General features: G+C 38.2%; 1 protein-coding gene across 1 annotated transcript in view; it reads left to right on the top strand.

Annotated features, from left to right (window-relative positions):
* The window catches only part of LOC117528301 (homeobox protein Hox-B3a-like), a 135,084-nt gene that overhangs the window by 88,085 nt on the left and 26,913 nt on the right, over positions 1-20,086 (top strand). The window contains 2 exon segments of the mRNA XM_034190915.1: positions 1,821-1,893; positions 14,603-15,321. Of these exon segments, the coding sequence (XP_034046806.1) occupies positions 1,821-1,893; positions 14,603-15,321 (792 nt within the window).

Here is a 20,086-nt window from a genome sequence, read left to right as displayed (position 1 = left end):
CCCCAAATTTGCACCACAGATAGATATTAGGGCATGGGAGATTCCACTGATTTTTGGAGGTGAAAGTTTTGATTCAGATCAAGATTTTCCTTGATGTAGTCTTTGAGGGATTATGTCAAAACTACTTGACAGATTCTCACCAAATTTGCACCACAGATAGATATTAGGGCACGGAAGACTCCACTGATTTTTCGAGGTACAAATCTTGATCCAGAATCCGGATTCAGATCTGGATTGTGGATCAGGATTTTCCTTGATATAGGCTCCACCTGTCACTTCACATTACAACCGTCATGTGTGACTCCAGGCTGATCCTGATCCGGATCTGGATTTGGATCTGTAACACTTTTCACAGGAGTGATGTCACTTCCAACAATAAATCTTAATGGCAGCACCAAATTTGTAAGTTTTGCTCCGTGTTGGCAGGGTCATGTGCTGTCTGAGTGCCCTGCTAGTTGAGTCAATGTACTTTGACTTTTTGTTCCCAGGAGCCTGAACCTGCTGTTCCACCTCTTAATATGCATTTAGTTGAATCCTGCAGCTTCAGACTCTTGCTTCCATCAAGAGAAGCTCTCACGTTTGCTGCTGCTTCTTTGCAAACTTTAACTTCATCCAAACTGAGCAAAAACATTGTTTGGTGATCTCAGAGCTGTGGGTTTTGTCTCCACCGCCTCTTCCACGCAAAAGAAAAAAAAAAAGAAAAAAAAAAAAGGTCTGTCTCAGCAGCTCTGTGGACTCCGGAGGCGGCCTCCCTCCCCTCTTTGTCTCGGCCTACGGGCCTAGCTGGCTAAGCTAGTCGGCCCCTTGCATGCATCACTTTCTGGGGAACTTTAGACTGGTCCGGTCCTGCTCCCAGACTCCAAATGTCCAGGCCGAAAGCGGGGCGCGTGTAGGAGGACCGCCGGGCCGCTGCGATGGGGATGGACGGCAGCCAGCGCGGTGCGTGAGTGCGCGGACGGAACAATAAATAACTTTATAGGAGTAATAGCAGAGGAGGGAGCCGGCTGGAGGTCGGGTATCCTTGCTGTTGATTTATGTGTTTAGGAAATGCTGTCAGGAGCCGAAACACGAGCGCGTTTTACTCAAGCGCGCGGCCGCCGATGGTCCAGCGCGCACACCGGCCCTGAGTGCGCACGGAACCGGACCGGACTCACCCGGACTCCCATGCTCCTGACATTACTCTGGATTATGACTGATTTATTACTGTTATATATTAGATACTGTTTTTTGTGTGTTTTTACATATTTAATATCATAACAGGTTTATTCTCGTCGGTGGATTAAAAGTTAAAATGCAATCAAAAGTGTTTTAAAATAATAAGTTTGACTTTATTTTGCATTTTTGTTAATATGATAATTAAGATCTAATTGCGCGCTTCTGCTTATTGATTAAGCTCCGTCTAAATGATTGATTTATGTTTTGTTTTTTTTTGTTTTTTGTATAATGTCTCAAAAGACCTCGTTTAAATTACTTATGCATATATTTCCGTTTGATATACTGCGTACAGTAGGGTTTTTTTTTTTTTAAGTATTTTTCCTTCCTTTACATAAAACCTTTTCTCAGTTTGGATATTTGAGCCGCTTTTAAAGAAGAAAAAGTGAATATGTGTAATTTGATCAGCACAATCAATAACACTTCACTCCACCCTTCTCCATCCGTTCTTCTACTGCTAACTGCTTTTTTCCGGGATTTCACCGGGAATAATTTGAGGCCAGCAGCGGTTGCTTGGATTTGAACTATAAGAAATTCAGCGCTTTTGATTTCATCTTTCTCCTCTTTTTTTCTGTTTTTTTTTTTTTTTTTTTTGTCTTCTGCTGTAGCAGCTCTTCATAGAAGCTTTCTGGAAGCTGATTTGTTCCATCAGAACAGCAAGAATAAGAACAAGGTCTTTCGGTGAGTCGCAGTTTTCTGCTTTTATATATATATTTGTCCTGATTTTGCTTGTGATGACCTGCAGCTCGAACGCAGCCTCCACAGCGTGCGTAATGGCGCTGAACCCAAAGCGCGTTGCGCATCTTCCAAAGTGAAAAGAATGAGCTCAAGTGATATAAAGATTAAAAATGTGTCTTTATTTCGTTTCATTTTATTTCCAGGTAGACAAAATTAATTGCCAATAGTTTAATGTTTAAACTTATGTACTTTGCTGTGACGAGGTGATTTCGTTGCGAATAAAAGACATTGCTAGATGTTTTTTTAATCATTATATATATATATATATATATATAATATATATATATTATATATATATATAATATATATAGAATATATATATATATATATATATATATATATATATATATTATATAATCTTCCATAGCGATAGTTGCCAGAATATAATGCTCATTTTTATTTTATTTAAATATTGATCTGTTGCTATGCTAATAAACCAATCAGATTGGGCTGATGCCGATTAAATTATTAGTATATTTTAATTATCAGTGTGTTTTATTTCTATTTATTCGTTTAGTTATTTAGAAAAAGGCAATTGTCAGCACGTTAATCGTTATTAATAATTTAACTCTGTGTTGTCCTGCTGGATTTGAAAAAAAAAAAATCAATTTTTGGCGTATTTTAGCACTTTTACTTTATAATTTAACTGATTTGTGTGCATAATAATAATAATAATAATAATAATAATAATGTAGTTGTTAAAATGATGAAGTCATGACGCTGGAATTACAGTTTATTGATTAATGAGGATTAATGGATGTGGCTGCAGTTAAGCAGCAACACACAGTAGATTGCAAATAAGTTTTATCCACATTTTCTCTACCAAGAAAATAAAGCATGAATGCAGGGTGAAATATTAATTTGCCTGCGTGCAAAGTAATTTAAATCAATTACACGTTTTCATACTGCGAGAAGAGCAATGATGTCATCAGAGGGTAACACATCATTGAATAGGACAGACATTAAAACAGCAACATTAAAACAGGAAAATAATAACGCTGTGAAGATAATGTCGCAAATGCGTAAAATGGATTTCCTTCAGGGAAGCAGAATATTTTTTTCTTTTAATAAATCATGTCCTCACAGCAAAGCAGCTTCAATTATGATGTAAAACTTAAAGAAAATCCCTTAATGCCACCGTGCATGCCTGAAGTCCTGCACAATGTGGAGGGAAAAAATGAAGATGGTTTCCATTCAGTGGTGAAACCTAATATCCGTGACTCAGTGTGCAGCACGGAGTCGTCCTTGCGCTTCTGCCATCCAAGAAAAATAAGAAATAAACGCCATCTGCCATCCAGCATGTTTGTGCAAGTCCTCCAGGTTTACTTGTCCACGTCACACTGCTGCTCTGTGGGAAAAAAAACAGGTCGGGAAAAAAAGGGCGTCTGATTAACGGCTGGGTTAATGAGTAATCAAGCTTTGAGGCGCAGTTTGCGCGTCGTTGCGGAGCGCACAAAGGCTGGATTGAAGGAGAAGTTGCACACAGACACTTTTCAGACTCCCACCTTCCACCTACACGGAGCTCATCCTCATTCCAGCAGCTCTCACGGTGCTTTGTGGTTTTACGCGCGCACGCTGTTGGGTTAAGAGAGAACTCATAAATCTTACGACAGCGCAAACGTCCTGAATAATAAAAATAGAGAGGCGTTCAGGGACAGTGTGTGTGTGTGTGTGTGAGAGAGAGGTGTTTGTGTGTCGGTGGGGGGGTTGTGAAAACCTTTTTAAGACACCTTCATGTTTTCATTTTGGTTCACTGTCTCTCTTTGCTTTGTTGTCTTTTTTTCGTGTGTTACTCTAAAAACTGATGCTGTGATTTAAACTTGGTGTCATTGGTTGTTGGAACAAACAAAAAGTAGGAAAAAATCCACAGTCTTAAAATCACTATATTACATCCCTCCGACTAAAGCTTTAGTAGAGAAGTTGTGTTTGTCTGTCAGGAGGGATTTTTTTTTTTTTTTTTTTGGGGGGGGGGGGGTCAACCAATATCAAATTTATATACGTAGAATAGAATATACAATAACAGTAACTGTTTTATATCACTTAAATGTCAAATAACATCACTTTTCAGTAATGTCTAACTGACCTACTTTTGAAAAAACAGCAGTACAATTATGCTGTAACACCTAAATCATCACTTTTACAGCCATTTTGTAACTCATGGAACAGCCACATGAATATTTCCAAATCACTGAATAACTCATGGAGTTAATTTAAACCAATGCATAATGACACTGTGTACTGAAAAAAAAAGTGGTGCTAAAATGCTATTGTTTTTACTGGCATGTTGTGTATGTGCCTGTCTGTAGACAAGATAACTCAAAAATGGTTGGGCAGAGTTTCAAAAAACTTTGTGGTGATATTCCTGGGGTCAGTAGCTCAAGGTGATTACATTTTTGGCATAGATCAGTCTAAGGTCAAGGAAATCACAGTCCAAAACAAACAAACAAACAAACAAACAAACAACAAAACACCATTTTTGGATATCTCAACAACCAAGAAGCCTAGATGGACGATCTAAAGCAATGTTGATCAGCAATGTATTTGTGATTGTTTGGTGTGAATAATAATGAAGTCACAAAAATGTCATGATGAAGTCACACAGAGTCAAAAACTCTATTACTGATGAGTAAATTTACTTGTACACATATATTGTGGTGTGATGCCTTTCAGTAATAGAAATAGTGCGCTGTTTTCTTTAAGACTTTTTATTTTAGCTTAAAAAGTAAGGGTCTGGGGCGTCTTAAAATTTTAAGTTGAATGAACTTTTATAATGACTGAGCCGACACAATATCATGTGTTTTTGCATCATAGTCACAAATGATACATCAGTAGATTTGTGCTGAGAGACATTTAATCCAGAAAAAACAAACAATATATAAATAAACAACACTCCACAACATACACAAATAAACAGGTGCACAGGTACACTCTAAAAATGAACCGCTGTCTCAATTGAAACAGTGATGTAACAATTTGCATAGACTTTTTAAAAGTTATTTCAACTCAACTAAAGTTATTTCAACTTAACTAGGGAAGTCTTGTGGTATTAACTCAGTTGAAAGTTGAAATAACTTAACTTATTTTTTCTCGTTGAGACAGCAGTTTCTTTTCTAGAGTGTACAGTGAAAAAATAAAATACTTGAACCAACTTAATTGAATTGTGTCCATTGGTAATGCCTACATTAATTAAGTTCTTTGAAATTAAGTTGATAAGTTAAATATGCGTGTCAATCTAACTTATTTACTTAAATTCAAAGAATTTTATTCATTCAAGTGTTACCAACTGAATCAAGTTGTTTCAGTTGGTAACACCTGAATGAATTAAGTTGTTTGAACTTAAGTTAGTAAGTTTGATCAAAGTTAAGTTCAAAAAACTTAATTAGATGTTACCAATTGAAACAATTCATTTAAGTTGGTTCAACTGAGGTACATTTATTTGGATTCTTGTATTTGTTGCTGATATCTGCACAGTGGTGCTCTGGTGGTCCACCAGCCTCACAACGAGAAAGTCTTCAGTTCAAAACCATGGGTGGTGAGGGTTACAGGTTAAAGCACACAATGACAGATATATGAAATGACCTGTTTTGTGTGTATGTGTGAGCACATCACATTTTGTTTTTCTGGAATATGTGTCACTCAGCACAAATCCAAAGATCAATTGTTCCTGACAGTGACATGAAAAGATCTGATACTGTGCTGCAGTAGTTGAATCATTCTAAAAGTTACCTCTACTAACCTTTTCTATAGTGTAACATTTTAAGGCAGCTTGGCCATTAAGTTTTAAGTTGAAACAAAAGTTGTTTTTTACAGTTTAGGATTTGGTCATTTAGTTTAGAGCAGTCTCCTTTCCATAATATAGTGACAGTAAACAATCTAGACACGTGAGGGAAGCTTTCAAGTGCCCAGAGACAGCACTGGAGTTAGAAGGTTCTGCGGATGTGATTTTAGAAATGTAATCATTGAAGTAGTTCTCAGAGGAACTTGTAACTAAAGTTACATTATTGAGTTGAAAATATAAAATTTCTGAAAATGCTCCATTTTACATACTTGAAATACACAATGTTTGATAATGCAGAACTACAATACTGTTGCTGAATAACAAAATATGACTATGATTTCCCAATGGATGGATGTTATGACATTTCCAATCAATGTTTACTTTTTTCAAGTATAGTGGATCTGTGTTGTTGCAGTTTCTACGAGTAGAAACTCTGATCCAAATGTTGTCAAAGTAGTACTCACAGTAAGAAAAGATAAAACCGAGTTTCTACTGGTAGAGACTCCGATTGCAATCTGTAGAATTGCAGTTTATAATGTGACATATGCCTCTCTCTCTCTCTCTCTCTCTCTCATCCTCTCTCTCTCTCTCTCTCTCTCCTCTCTCTCTCTCTCTCTCTCTCTCTATAATAATATATATATATATATATATATATATATATATATATACAGAAAACTTTAAATATAGGCTCAAATCTCTCCTGAGGATTCTGGCAAACAGTAGCTGAAACCTCAAATGTCTTTTTTCAGTTTGCACCAATCTGCCATGAAGCTCTAAACAACAGGTAAAAGTTATCTTTTGCCCATTTTATTAACTCACATACACAGAATCGTATAATTCCATCAATGTCATTATTGTGCTCTTGGAAGCTTCCCTCACTGGTGTGTGTTGTTTACTATCACTCTTTTTTTTAAGTGAGCCTTATATTATCACATAAACCACACTTGTATTTTTGACTGACTGATTGCGGTGACTTCCAGAGTTAGTCATTGACTTAGAAATGTTCTTGAACCATCCTCTGACATGTCCAAAAAATAAATAAACTGGCTGTAAAAGTGATCGTATTAAAGAGTATGCATGCCTGTACGCTCTAAAAAATGAACAGCTATCTCAATGAGAAAAAGTGATGGAACAATTTGTATAGATTTTTTTAAGTTATTTCAACTTAACTATAGACGTTTTGTGGCATTAACTCAGTTGAAAGTTGAAATAACATAAAAAAAACTCTGCAAATTGTTACATCATTTTTTTCTCATTGAAACAGCAGTTGTCTTTTTAGAGTGTACTGATTTCTGTTGCATTGAATTTCTACTTCGCCTTTAACTATTTTTATAATTGTTTATAAGAAGAAACACTTGGGAATAAGACATAATCCACTTTGATCTTTTATGCAATATTTCACAGTGGTGTGTAGTCACTTCTGTTGTATTCAGAAAAGACATATGTATGTATGTGTAATAGTATACAACATATGGAAAAGGAAAATGCAGTACTTATACCTTCATGTATATAACATACACACTTGTGAGAGAGAATTCATTCTCAAGCAAGACACTCGATCCTAAAACTCCTGAGCATTGTGGTGTGTTGGCTCCACGTGCTGACCCTGATGAATGTGAGAAAAAGCTGACAAAGAAGAAGAAGATGTAAAATGTAGCTGAGAGTCTCCAGTGTGAGATGTGGATAATCTGGTAGAGATTTTTCTGTCTTCTTTAGTTTGGCACGTCGATTGCTGAAAGGACAAACCCTTTAAATGTTAGTGCTAATTCGAGTGAATGATTAACTTCTTTAACATTACAGCACAAAGTTGTTGGCATTTTTTTCAAACACACAAATGCAAAAAATATTTGAAAAAAAAGCAGAAAAAACTGTTTTCCACATCCCAGTTTTTCGTGCTCTAAAGAGCCAGTTCTCCGGCGTGGTTGCACTCTGCAGACTTCTTCCGGCTGTTGTGTAAAGTCAAAACACAGAGGAAAACACATACTCTTGTGTCCTTTTTCTTTCTTTAAATAGAACCGGAAGAGAATTTAAAGTCACTGGGGGAGATCAAATAACCTCCATCCTCTCCCGTCCAGCACATCACTGGCAGACAGGGAGCACTTGGAGTGCTTGTACCTCTTGAATTTTGAATACAGCTTTTTTTTTTTTTTGTAGTGTAATTTCTCGCCGTACAACTGCATGAACATCAGCCCTGGTGATATTTTGCAACGACAGATTCTGATCTGTAAAATGTTTCACTTTTCCCTCATTTTTGCAACAAATTCATGAAGATTATTGTTTGATAAATTAAACAAACCCCATCACCAAGGATTTGCTGTTTTTTTCCTCTTGGTAACGTTGATCATCCCACTGCATTTTGCGAAGACTGACTGAAACACCTTGGAATAAACACAGAAATGCTGCTGTGTGAGTTTAATAAGCTGCGGTCCTGCAGATGGGATTGTGTTCCTTTTCCTAGTTTGTTACTTTGGAACTGCTGCTTGCACCCTTTGCATCCATCCAGGAATGATTCTTTCCGCTCTGAGCTCTGTTTCTGTTCTGTTTCTGTGCAAATAGCAGCAGGAGATGATGAGGTGCTGAAACATTAACAATGAAGACAGAATAGAATCCACAGGAGGGCTATGTTAAACAAAACAAACAAAAAAAAGTTTTCCACATTTCATTTAATAACTTGCAGAAAACAAGCAGAGTTTTAAAAAGTGCTCTACAACTTTCTCTGTGTACTTCCAGATATACTAATTTCAAAGGACTGGCATCTTCCTGTGGCCAGATGAAGTTGAACTGTGTATAAATGTAACTAAAACAGCATATAAGTATAATATCTTAATAGTTAGACTGTCAAATATTTGTGTCTATTTACACAATATGATACAAGTAAATGTGACAGACTGATGTGATACAACACAATGCAGAATATGATATGACATACAATACAATACAAATAATGAATGTTTATGAGTTCAGTGGTACGTGTGTGTGTGTGTGTGTGTGTGTGCACGAGCGTGCATGCATGTGTGTGTGTGTTTGCAGTGCAGAGTGCAATGGTACCAAACGTATGGAACCAAATTTGCACTCTAAATAGAACCAAATTGCACTCTAAATAGAACCAAATTGCACTCTAAATAGAACCAAATTGCACTCTAAATGCAACGCAACACAAATGGGATGAATAATCCATGTCACATGACATCCAAAGCACCAATCAAATGACATGGATCCACTCAGCCATTATACTGTATAAAATGCAGTGTGTTGTGATAGATTGCTGTGCTAAAGTACAGTGCGATATGTTACAATAATGCAATATTTTTTTGCATGTTTTTGTTTTTGCTTGTCAAATTTTTACTGTAGGTCACTACAGTGGATTTGGCATATGTTTTATTCTGGATGTCCTTCCTGATGCAACTCCAGATGTGGAGACTAAGGCATGGGTGGGCTTTAAAAGGGGACCTTCTAATTCTAATTTGGAGACAAGCATACTAGCTGCTTGTGCCACCATGCTAAAATACAATATGAAATACCACATTATTCTGCACAATGGTAAGATACAATATATCATATGATCCTGTATGGCGCAAAATGATATAGCACTGTTTGTGCAATTTCATGCAAACCATGGTTCAACAAGCTACATAATACAGTGTGAATTCATATCATACAATATATGATATGATCTAATACCATACAGTCTGAAACAATACGTTTGATATAATGTGGTGTGATATTATTCTCCTTTTACATCTGGAGCTGTGTCAGGAAGGACATCTGGTGTAAAACGTGTTCAACATGCAGATCCACGATGAATCTGCTGTGGTGACCCCGAGCAAAAATGAAAGAACCCAAAAGAAATGACTGAGATTCTTTGATACATCATAATACACAGCAATGGATTATGCTATGATACAAAATATCATATGATGGCAGAATACAGTATATATAATTTCGCACAATACAATAAATTAAATAGTGTAACAGGATACAATTCATATACCGCAGTATTCAATTTTTTAATAATGTGATGCAATACAATGTGATTTCATATATTTTACAATATGATGGATGATATAATCCAGTATGATAGTAAACATGACATTATGCAATATACCCAAGTGACTGTACAATCAAGTGCAAAACATATAGATTAATTAATGGAGTTATGTTAGATTGTTAACAGCAAAGCAAACAACTTAAAACAATATTCAAAATAATCAATTATCACATACCCCCAACATAAAACAAACAAACAAACAAAAACGTCAGCATTCTTTGATTCCAGCTTCTTATATCAAAGTTTTCTACTTGACAAGTTTCATTATTTTGTAAATCATCATTACAGAATGCATTAATCAGTAATACAAATAGCAGTTATATCTTTATTAACTTGAACTAATCATTGGTTAACTGGTTAAGCAAACTAGAAATGCAAAGAGTGATCCAATAACCAAGACTCCCAAAGTGTTTACAGTGCAGAATGATGCATAATGTGCATTATAACTCTGCAAAGCACAAAATAATTTATTTAAGCTGCTTATTTAGATCCAGAAACACCCAAAAGCTTAATTTTAAGTATAAAACAGAGAAAATCAACAAAGCTGAAGTCAGTGAAAGATTTTATTTTTCATAACTGATTTACTTTTTTTAATCAAAATAGCTGCAGATTAACTGGTGATGATAGTTTGATCAGCACTAAAGTCAACTTAAAATGCCTCCATAACAGAAAAAAAATGTGTGCACAGTGATTGTGACCTGATGGTGGCACGTGCACTCTGTGTGCACCTTTGAATAATAATAATGCTGAACAGAAGTGCAGGTCTGAAGGGTTTTTGTTTTTTTCCAGCAGTGTGCTGAATTGACCATAATCTGTGAGTGACGCTGATGAAGAATCAGCGTGGCTGCGTTATTTCCTTCGTTTCATCCAAGCGTAAGAGCAACCCTGGAATACCTGCTACTACGCACCACTACTGCTAGTACTACCACAGGAGTGGACCCGCTGCTAGCTGCGCGGAGGCTTCCAGAGACCGAGGGCGCAACGACGCACGGAGGCGCACAGAGAGCGACACCAGATCCGCGTTGGACACGAAGGAGACAAAATAAAGACCAACATTCGACACCAAAAAATGCCATGGGTTGACGTTTCTTGGTAGTCCCGCTCCTGTGAGGGGGTCTGACTGGCTGCGTCGGCCTGAAAAAAGAAAGAACTCCGAGGCCATTGTTATCAGCCGGCGGCGGTGCAGGCAGCGCTGGTGCTGTGGCGGAGGGTGGAGGTGGAGGGCGGGTGGGGGGTGTCAGGGGGGTGCGTGCATGCAGGAAAGGCAGGCAGGCTCCCGGTAAGATCGTGCTGCCCGTGCGCTTTAGCCCTTTAAACCGAGCCTGTGCCGGCGGGTAGCCCCGACTCCCCGCAGCGCTCTCCACCGCCGGCCGTTCATGCCACACGGTGTCCGGTTCGCCACCGTCGCGCTGCCGCCGCTGGCTGGTGGACGTGCTGGTGGTCGTAAGCAGCCGCGCTGGTCTCCAGACAGCAGCAGCGGGAGGAAGAGGAAGACAAGGACTAGATTTATTTATTTACTTATCATTGTTATTGATCCCCTAAGCGTGCATCAGGACTGGAATCTGTGATGCGGCGTGGCCGCGTCCGTGCCGGACTGGACCGGGACCACCGCCGAGGCTAAAGGGAAGGTAAGAAGGAGCATCACCGGGCAGGCCGCTGATGCCGCCGCCGCTGGCGCCGCTGCTGCTGCTGCGCGCACAGCTCCAACACCAAGCCAGAAATAGTGCTGGCGTGCCGGCTGCCGCGCTCAGTGATTTATGACTCCAATCCCGGTTCAAGAAGAGTTCACAATCCTTTAAACTGCCCCCCTTTTCTCCTCCTGCCTTCCATCTCTGTCCTCCTTTTCTTTCCCTGTTTTATTTACGAAGAATTTTCCCGCTGTGGCTGAGCATTTGTTTTAAGATCTGACTGTGGATGTTGTCATTTTACGCACATTTTACGCACAGGCTGATGAGGCCACGCATGAACATAAATGAGCAACAATGGTGTGATCGATCTTTTATTGTCCCCCTCCCCCTCTGTTAATGGGATAAGGAATAGGTGGATTGTCCAAGTTAATGCGTTCCCTCTCTCTCTGCTCGCAAAGCTCTTCATGGCAGGCGCCATTTGTAATTTTATATCCCGGATAAAACGCAGACACCGGACGCCGAGGCCTCTCTCTCTCTCTCTCTCTCTCTCTCTCTCTCTGTGTGTGTGTTTGGGTGTCTCTGTCAGTGTGTAAATGGATTATTCAGGGAGGCGTCGAGTAAACTTGGTGATTGTATTAAGCTGTAGCCCTACAAGCAGGGCACAGACATTACGTGTCCCGTTTAATGGCGAAACAGCGATATGATTTAATAACATATTCCTCTCTCTCTCTCTCTCTCTCTCTCTCTCTCTCTCTCTCTCTCTCTCTCTCTCTTGGAACAATTCCTCAGAGTAAATAATTAGGATTCCGGCTTGTCTTGCAGAAAGATAAATGGCTGACATGTGTGACGCGCTGAGAGCTGGAGCAGAGCTGGCTTGTCTTATTTTTCACTCTTTCTTTTGAAGGACTTAAAAAAAAGACATTTTTTTCTGTCATTTTGGTCCACTGTTAAAACAAAAATATTCATACTCACACACAGCTTATATAAACACCATTAATACTCATCTTTTAAATCCCAAATCATTCGTTAAATTAATTCACAGGCCTAGTGGGCTATAATAGGGACAACAACAACAAAAACAATAATGACAATAAATAATGCTGTCAAATTGTCATCCTATCGGTATTAAGTATTGTGTTATTCTTGTTAGAATTTGATTTTGTTTGTATATTGTTTGTTTGTATTGTTTGACGTTTTCACGCTGGTTTGCTTGCTTTTAGTTGCTTTACAACTATTTGCAAAATTGCAAACCACTTAGATATATATATATATGTGTGTGAGTGAGTTTAGGTCATTTTTGTCAAGCAAATTCACGCTAATCAGCATGTGATTATTATTTTTTAAGTAAAAATCCACAAATGCCTTATGACTCTGTTCCAAATCGAAATCCAGCCCGTGTGTCTTTGCACTCCAATGAGTTTGGCTTTAGTTCATTTTGCGTTTGTCTTGTCTGGCAGTTTTAATATCATGTAACACAAACGCTGGTTTCTGTCTTTGTGCTGCTCTTAAGGTTTTTCGTTGGAACATAATTAACCATCACGGTCACGTGCGCAAATTCAGGTTGTGTTGTGGCGGATGATTTCCTTTTTAAAAAAATCTCTGCAACGTAAATATAAATAAATTCCGCGTGCTCGCCAGTGCCTGACAGCCCGCCCTCACGCGCGCAGGGCCCACCGAGGTGCGCACGAGATTTTCCGATTTTGCCCCCCCAGGATAGATCGATCGATCGATCGATCGATCGATCTATCTATCTATCTATCTATCTATCTATCTATCTATCTATCTATCTATCTATCTATCTATCTATCTATCTATCTATCTATCTATCTATCTATCTATCTATCTATCTATCTATCTATCTATCTATCTATCTACTATCTATCTATCTATCTATCTATCTATCTATTTTACTTATTTTTGTATTTATTTTTAAGCTATTAAAAACAAATATGACAGAATGCAAGTCTCTTTTTTTTAAATCAAGCTTTGCATTTTATTTGTAATTTGTTTACTGTTCAGATGTTTGTATTTATTTTAATATAGCTTATTTAAATATTTAACATGGATATAATTAAAGCATGCTCTGTTAGAGTAAATAGAGTTTCTACCTAACTCTGATCTCTCCATTTTGCCTGTGGAGTTGCTCTGTACCAAAACAAAAATGCAAAATTCTGATCCTGCATTTTTATCTTCCCAGCATTCACACAAACAAGGTTGTGACTTTGAGAAAAATAAATAAAAATAAAACTAAAAAGTTAAACTTTTATTAATAGATTAAAAAAAAAAAAATCAAATTCTAGTGGGCAGGTTTCCTTTTTAAGACCACTCGAAATTTGACTCATTTTCATTCCACCATTATTTTTTTCAATGAAAATAATCTGTTTTAATTGATTTTGTTATATTTTTCCATGTCTGTCTGTTTGTTTGTTTATTTCCCTGTGTGTGTGTGTGTGTGTGTGTGTGTGTGGTGTGTGTGGGTGTGTGTTGTGGTGTGTGTGTGTGTGTGTGTGTGTGTGTGTGTGTGTGTGTGCAGAGCGGTATGACTGGGTTGATGTGAGTGAAGTAAGATTAGAGAGAACAGGATTCATTCAATCACTGTGGAAGGCAGCGGTCGACACAAATAGGCTTCCTGCATCAGTCAGAAAGAAAGCATTACGCAACAAAACATCAGCAACTCTGCACGAGTTTCATCTAAAGATGAAAAGACGCGAACACAACAGACTGTTCACAGACTAGTCAGAAGGTTACATTCAATTTATTTTATTTTGAAATTCAAAGCTGAAGCAGCGCTTTGTTGCATCCTGAAAAACAAGGGAAAAATGTCAATGGCAACAATAAGTGAACAAAAGTACTGCATCATAAAACCAGACTACTACTACTACTTATAATAATAATATAATAATAATATAATAAAACATTATATGAGCACAAACTCTAAGGTAAAACCTTTTCGGATCTTGAAAGAAATTTGACGTGTGAGTGCATGTACGTGCACATAGGGAAGGAGGGGCTGCACATTGCCCTCTTGGTGCCCCCTACACCAGAGCATCTGCAGGCTGGGCTGATGAGGGAGGGGAGGAGGGGGAGGAGGGTGAGGAAAGAAAAGCAGTGGTTTCTATTCATGTCATGGCGCCTTTCATCAGAGGAAGATGGATTTATCTCTCTCATTTCTTTATTCTGCCTCTCCTAACCTTTTAGGTCAGATTGCAGGGGGCCGTTGGAGAGACACCGTCACGTGACCCCCGGTACCAAATGGTCTTCCGGCAGTGGCTCTCAACAAGGACCGGAGCACAAGAAGACGCCGCCACTTCCCTCAGAAATGCAGAAAACAACATACTACGACAACTCCTCAACGCTTTTCGGGGGCTACTCGTCCTACCAGGTGCAGGGGGCGGCGGCAGCGGCGGCGGCAGCGGCGGCTGCCAACGGGTTCGGAGGCTACGATGCCCCAGTCCCGGTGACTCACCACCAACCGGCCTTCCAGTCTGCTACGCACCTGGATGTAGATTCGTATCAGCGCTCCGCCTGCTCCTTACAGTCGCTGGGCAGTAATGGAGGCCACCAGCAGCAGCAGCAGCTAGCCAAAACCAAGGAGCTGAATGGCAGCTGCATGCGGCCCAGTCTACCATCTGAGCACCACCCCGGCTCCCAGGTGTCCCCACCGCTGCCCCCCAACCCCAGCAACGGTAGTGCTGGAGCTCAGCAGCCGGGGGGCAGTGCTGGAGTCTCCTCAGTCACTAAATCAGGCACCAATAAGACATCCAACTCCTCCTCCTCCACATCTTCCTCCACATCCTCCTCTTCCTCCTCACTACCCCCCAACCCGACCTTGGCCAAGCAGATCTTTCCATGGATGAAAGAGTGTCGGCAGGCGACCAAGCAGAAAAACTGTTCACCCAGCAACAACTCTGCCAGCGGTGTGTTGGTTACACCTGTCTCTGTCTGTCTGTCGGGATTTTTATCTTTATTTCTGCTACACCACTTTCTGTCCCTCATTACTTCCTTCTGGCTTCCCTCCATTTTGCTTCCTCATTAGTGTCTTGCTTTCGTTTCCTCCCATCACCACTTCTCTCTTTCCTCACCTCCCTTATCAACATCCCCTTTCAAACCCCGGATCCCCAGAGGGTTTTAAAGGCTTCTTAGACTATTACAACAAAACAGGCGCTGCCTCAGACCAGTAGTCAAACTGGTAATTATTCGTCTGTACTGACGCTTCTCTAGTCCAACTCCATTTACCAGCGTCTAATGATGCTGGTAAATGTGTTCACAAAGCTGGTGAGGGGGATTGCTAAAGCACCTTAACCATGATTAGCCTGCAACGCACACTGTGCACTTTATTCATTCGACAGATTCTCCTAACCTGAGTATGTTAGGTGCATCAGAGAAGACACATACAAACCCCTAAACCACCAATACTTTAATCAATAGCGGGAAGAGGAGGTCAAAGGTGAGATCTGGCAGTAATAGGACTGGACTTATGTTGAGCACAGACAGACGGAGAGATGAAAAGCCTTTGCAATACCCAATGGCCATATTTGATGGCCTCGTGTAAAAATAGAAAGAAAAAAAAAAAGCAGAGTAAGCTGAAATTTTCAGGATATATCCAGAAAAATCACATAAATTCTCAAAAATCCCTCTAGTAGTTTTTTTTAAAACCAAAAATGGCAACCATTTTATGTATTTGTACATATCCTTGCTTCTGGAAAGGTTAAAAACCTAATTTAAGGATGTAAATGCATGTCTTAAAGGAGAAACGCTTTACAGTGATTATCTAGAGGTTTAGAGTGTTGGAACTGTCAGAAACTAAGAGAGTGGCCATATAGGAATCCAAAGTGGCTGTCATTCATTTTATATTTATTCATTTATTTACATATTTGTGTTTCTAGAAAATAGAGATATCTGATTTAAGTGTCTTAATACATGGTTTCAAGTATGAGGAAACCCTATGCAGTTATTACCAAGATATTTAAAATTTTGGAAATATCAGCAACCAATTTCCATATTTTCCAGAGTGCAAGTTTTTTTTTTTTTACTAGTTTTGGTGGACCGGCAACTTATACTCAGTTGTGGCTTACAGTATATACCCAAAAAAATAAAAAAAGAGTTTGTTATTCATCATAATAATTACAGTAACTATTTCTATTAGAGTTTTGCAGGAATCAAAGCACTGAACAAAATAAACTTTAATATTAAAATAACAAATGTCAGAAATAAGAAGTTCATTTAAAAAATGCACAAAAATCCCAAATGAATGAGCTGGTAATCCTGAAAAAACTCCAGTGCAACTGTGCTTTTCCTCTTCAAGAGGCTTTTTTTAACATGTGCAATTTATAATCCAGAAAATATGATAGATGATATCCATATTTGAATCAAAATGGCCACAATTTTTTTGTTTGCTTTTGTTTTAAATACAAACTTGCCTCTTGATGTGTCCAAAACATGGTGATTGAGGATACATTTCGATGCCACACTCCATAAATTTACCTCACTCTTCACCTTGAAGTTCTGCAAATAAATGCAGTGAAGGTAAACATGGAAAAGAGTCTTAAATCATATATTTAAACACTTAAATCAGGTTTGCAAACTTCCCAGAATAAAATACATTCAAAAACCTGAAATGGCAGCCATTTTGGATGCCATGTTGAATTTTGAAAAAGCCACAATGGAAATTTTTGAGGACATTTATTATGTATTTCTACAAATTTTTTAAACACTACAAACATTGCCAATCAAACATGTGAGTGAAATCAGCTGAAAAAGTAAACTGAAGTTTCTTGTTAGATCTAACATAGAAATATTTTGTCTACTAGATTCAGGTACAGAATGCTACTGCAAGGTTAGTTTCCACTAAATTTTCATTCGGTCACATCAAATACTGATGTTCCAGTGTTTGCATAAAGTTTCCTTCAGCATCATATTCACCAGTTAAAAGTAGCTCCACCACGGTTAGCCCATCACTATAACGACATGCTCAAAATGATGGATGAGACACCTTTAAATTGTGGGTATCTACTGGTCAGTAGTTGGAATTATATCACAGATTGGAATCAAAACTATATGACGGACGCTTTTGGCATTACTCTAAAGTGTACATTCATTAATACATTTAGTCCATGAGCCCAAATCCGACTTTAACCTAATGAGTACCAATTAAGGGGACTAAACAACACTTAGAATCCAGCCTCAGTATACCGTGGCCTACCCAACAATATGGTGGCCAATCCAGGGAGGTAGCTACAGCCAGGTAGGGGTCGATAAAGGATTACACAGGACTCAACACTTTAAAATCCTCCAATGATATTTAAACATATCCCATTATTTGTCTGATCATAGGGGGATTCCATAAACGTCTAGTTTGGACCATCTGTGACTGAATGTTATGGTGGTGTGTGGTTAAAAACAGCAAAAATGGTGACAAAGATAAAGTTCAGCTTGTACAGGCAACAAAAGATAACTTCCTCTAATTTTAGCAAAAAGTGATGCAACTTAGTCACCACTTCTGTATTCAGGCCCAATCCAAACCTTCACAGATTTTATTCAAGGCCAAATCCAACCTTTGTATCCAACCTTTACTTCATAATCATGCAAACGTTCGTCCCTGTTCGATGAGGGTATTCTCACTTTGTTACAGCAGGTTGCTTGAATGGTGTGAATTGTTTAGCATGGCATCTTTGTTTGAATTTAATATTGTCACAAGTGTCACTTCCGCATAGGAAGCAGAGTTAAGGTAGTGACATGCTTCCTTCCAGCAGTGTCTAACCTCTCTTGTAGATGACCTGTTTTTGGGTCAGACACTCTGTGATGAAATCAGAGGTCAGAGAGGACAAAATCAGCAGTTTGTTGTGGCCAGCCATTATTCACTGTTCTCTTGTGTTTACCTGCAAGAAAAACAATGTTTAAAAGTTCAAAATGAAAAAAAAGCCCGCCTGTATGATGCAATCAGTCGAAAATGCTTGTGCAGCTTTGTAGTTGTTAGAAAGTTACAAATATCATCTTTGTTTCACTGAAACAAGAGCTTGGGGCCCTACATGGTGATTTGTGCCAATATGCCATTCCTGTATGGTAAATTGAGCAAGTGTGTCATTTAAGTTATGAAAAAATGTGATTTTACATGTTGAGTCTATGTAGAAAAAAACAAATAGATATTTTTCACTAACCAGTGTAAAAAAAAATAACCATGACTTTGAATTAAATGAAAAGTGCAGAAAAAGAAAGTATTTACACAGAAACCGCTTGTCTTTAAGTTCCATTTGTAACGACCCAAGAGAAGTCAGGAAATCATTATTTTTTCCTCCACTTGTTTTCATTCTTATGTTATTAACATTTGCATAACCACTGCTCCTTCTTGCCCTCTTTCTTTTTCAGCTTTCTGCTTCCTCCCACTCTTTAAAAGTTATCAACTGTAGCGGTAGGAAAGATATTAATGGGATGAATGTAAATGCCATGCACAATAGGAAATGAAGAGATATTCAGAGAGAGGGAGAATGACAAGGATACATATGAAATTAAATATATTAGCAAGCAGCAAAAATCAAACAGCAAGATAAACCACAATATCATCTGCATATGTGATAACGTTTAAAGAAAGTATGCATGATATGGTCTTAGAATTGGGGCAAAAGTGTTCTGTCATAACGGATATGAATTATGTTAAGTGGAACAAAGAAAGCTTTTGGGTTACATGGTTTATTGTTGAAAATATCAAACTGTCATTTAGGAAATGTAAGACAGTGTGGACCTGTTGTCAGCCTGGTTCCCTGATAACAAGTTCAATTGTTTGTACTATTGAAAGAGACAGATAGGATATTATCAGCATAAACACAGTATGACACCATCAAATGATTATTATATTATTAGACAGTAACATATAGTATATGTTACTGTATGTTAGTTTTCCATTAATCATTAAATTAAAAAAAAATGAAGGGAAATTATTGAAAGTGTTCATCACAATTTCAGAGTCCAAGACATTTTTAAATTTTTTGTTTTGACTGAAAAGAGCCCCAAACCAAAACTAAAAGTCCAATAATTGTCTTTTTTGTTGTACTGTTTTGTTTGTTTTAGAGATATCAGTTTTTCTACAGTTTCTTTTAAAATTGCAATTTAAAAAAGTTTTTTTTTTTTTTTTACTTATTTTCATAGAAACATTTTTTGTCAACAGATTATTTAGTAATTGTAATGGATTACAATTTATTTTTGGATATTGTTTGTTTAACTCTGTCTTATGCACAAATATGCCATTATAGGACCTTTTTGATTTTTTTTAAATATTTACTTAAATCATTTGTCTTACATGAACTTTTCTTGAAAAAAGTTTGATTTCAAAACTACGTTACATGTAATACTAACACCACATAAATGCTTACAACCTTCCAGTAGCACATTGAGATTTCTGTTTAATTTGAGTTTGGAGAAGTACTGGTCCACTTCAGCCCGGTTCCTGTAGTTCTGCTTGTGCAGCTGCTATGCCTGTGGGGGGTTTGTCTCTCCAGCCAAGATGCAATTTAGCTGCTCTCAGCCACTACAAGGGCTCCCATCTCTTAATAACTGCCAGTGTTATGAAGTGTTGACAAGTAATATCAGGGGATAATTTGGCAGGCCGGACAGCCCTCTGCTTTATTAACAACCTGAACATGTTCAATTTCCTCCAGCAGGCAGGTTGATTGTGTTTTATTCTCTCAT

The sequence above is a fragment of the Thalassophryne amazonica genome, chromosome 16 (assembly GCF_902500255.1).
Source record: "Thalassophryne amazonica chromosome 16, fThaAma1.1, whole genome shotgun sequence".
Taxonomy (NCBI): domain Eukaryota; kingdom Metazoa; phylum Chordata; class Actinopteri; order Batrachoidiformes; family Batrachoididae; genus Thalassophryne; species Thalassophryne amazonica.
Note: the sequence above shows the minus strand (reverse complement) of the source record. Positions and strands in the feature narration are given on the sequence as shown.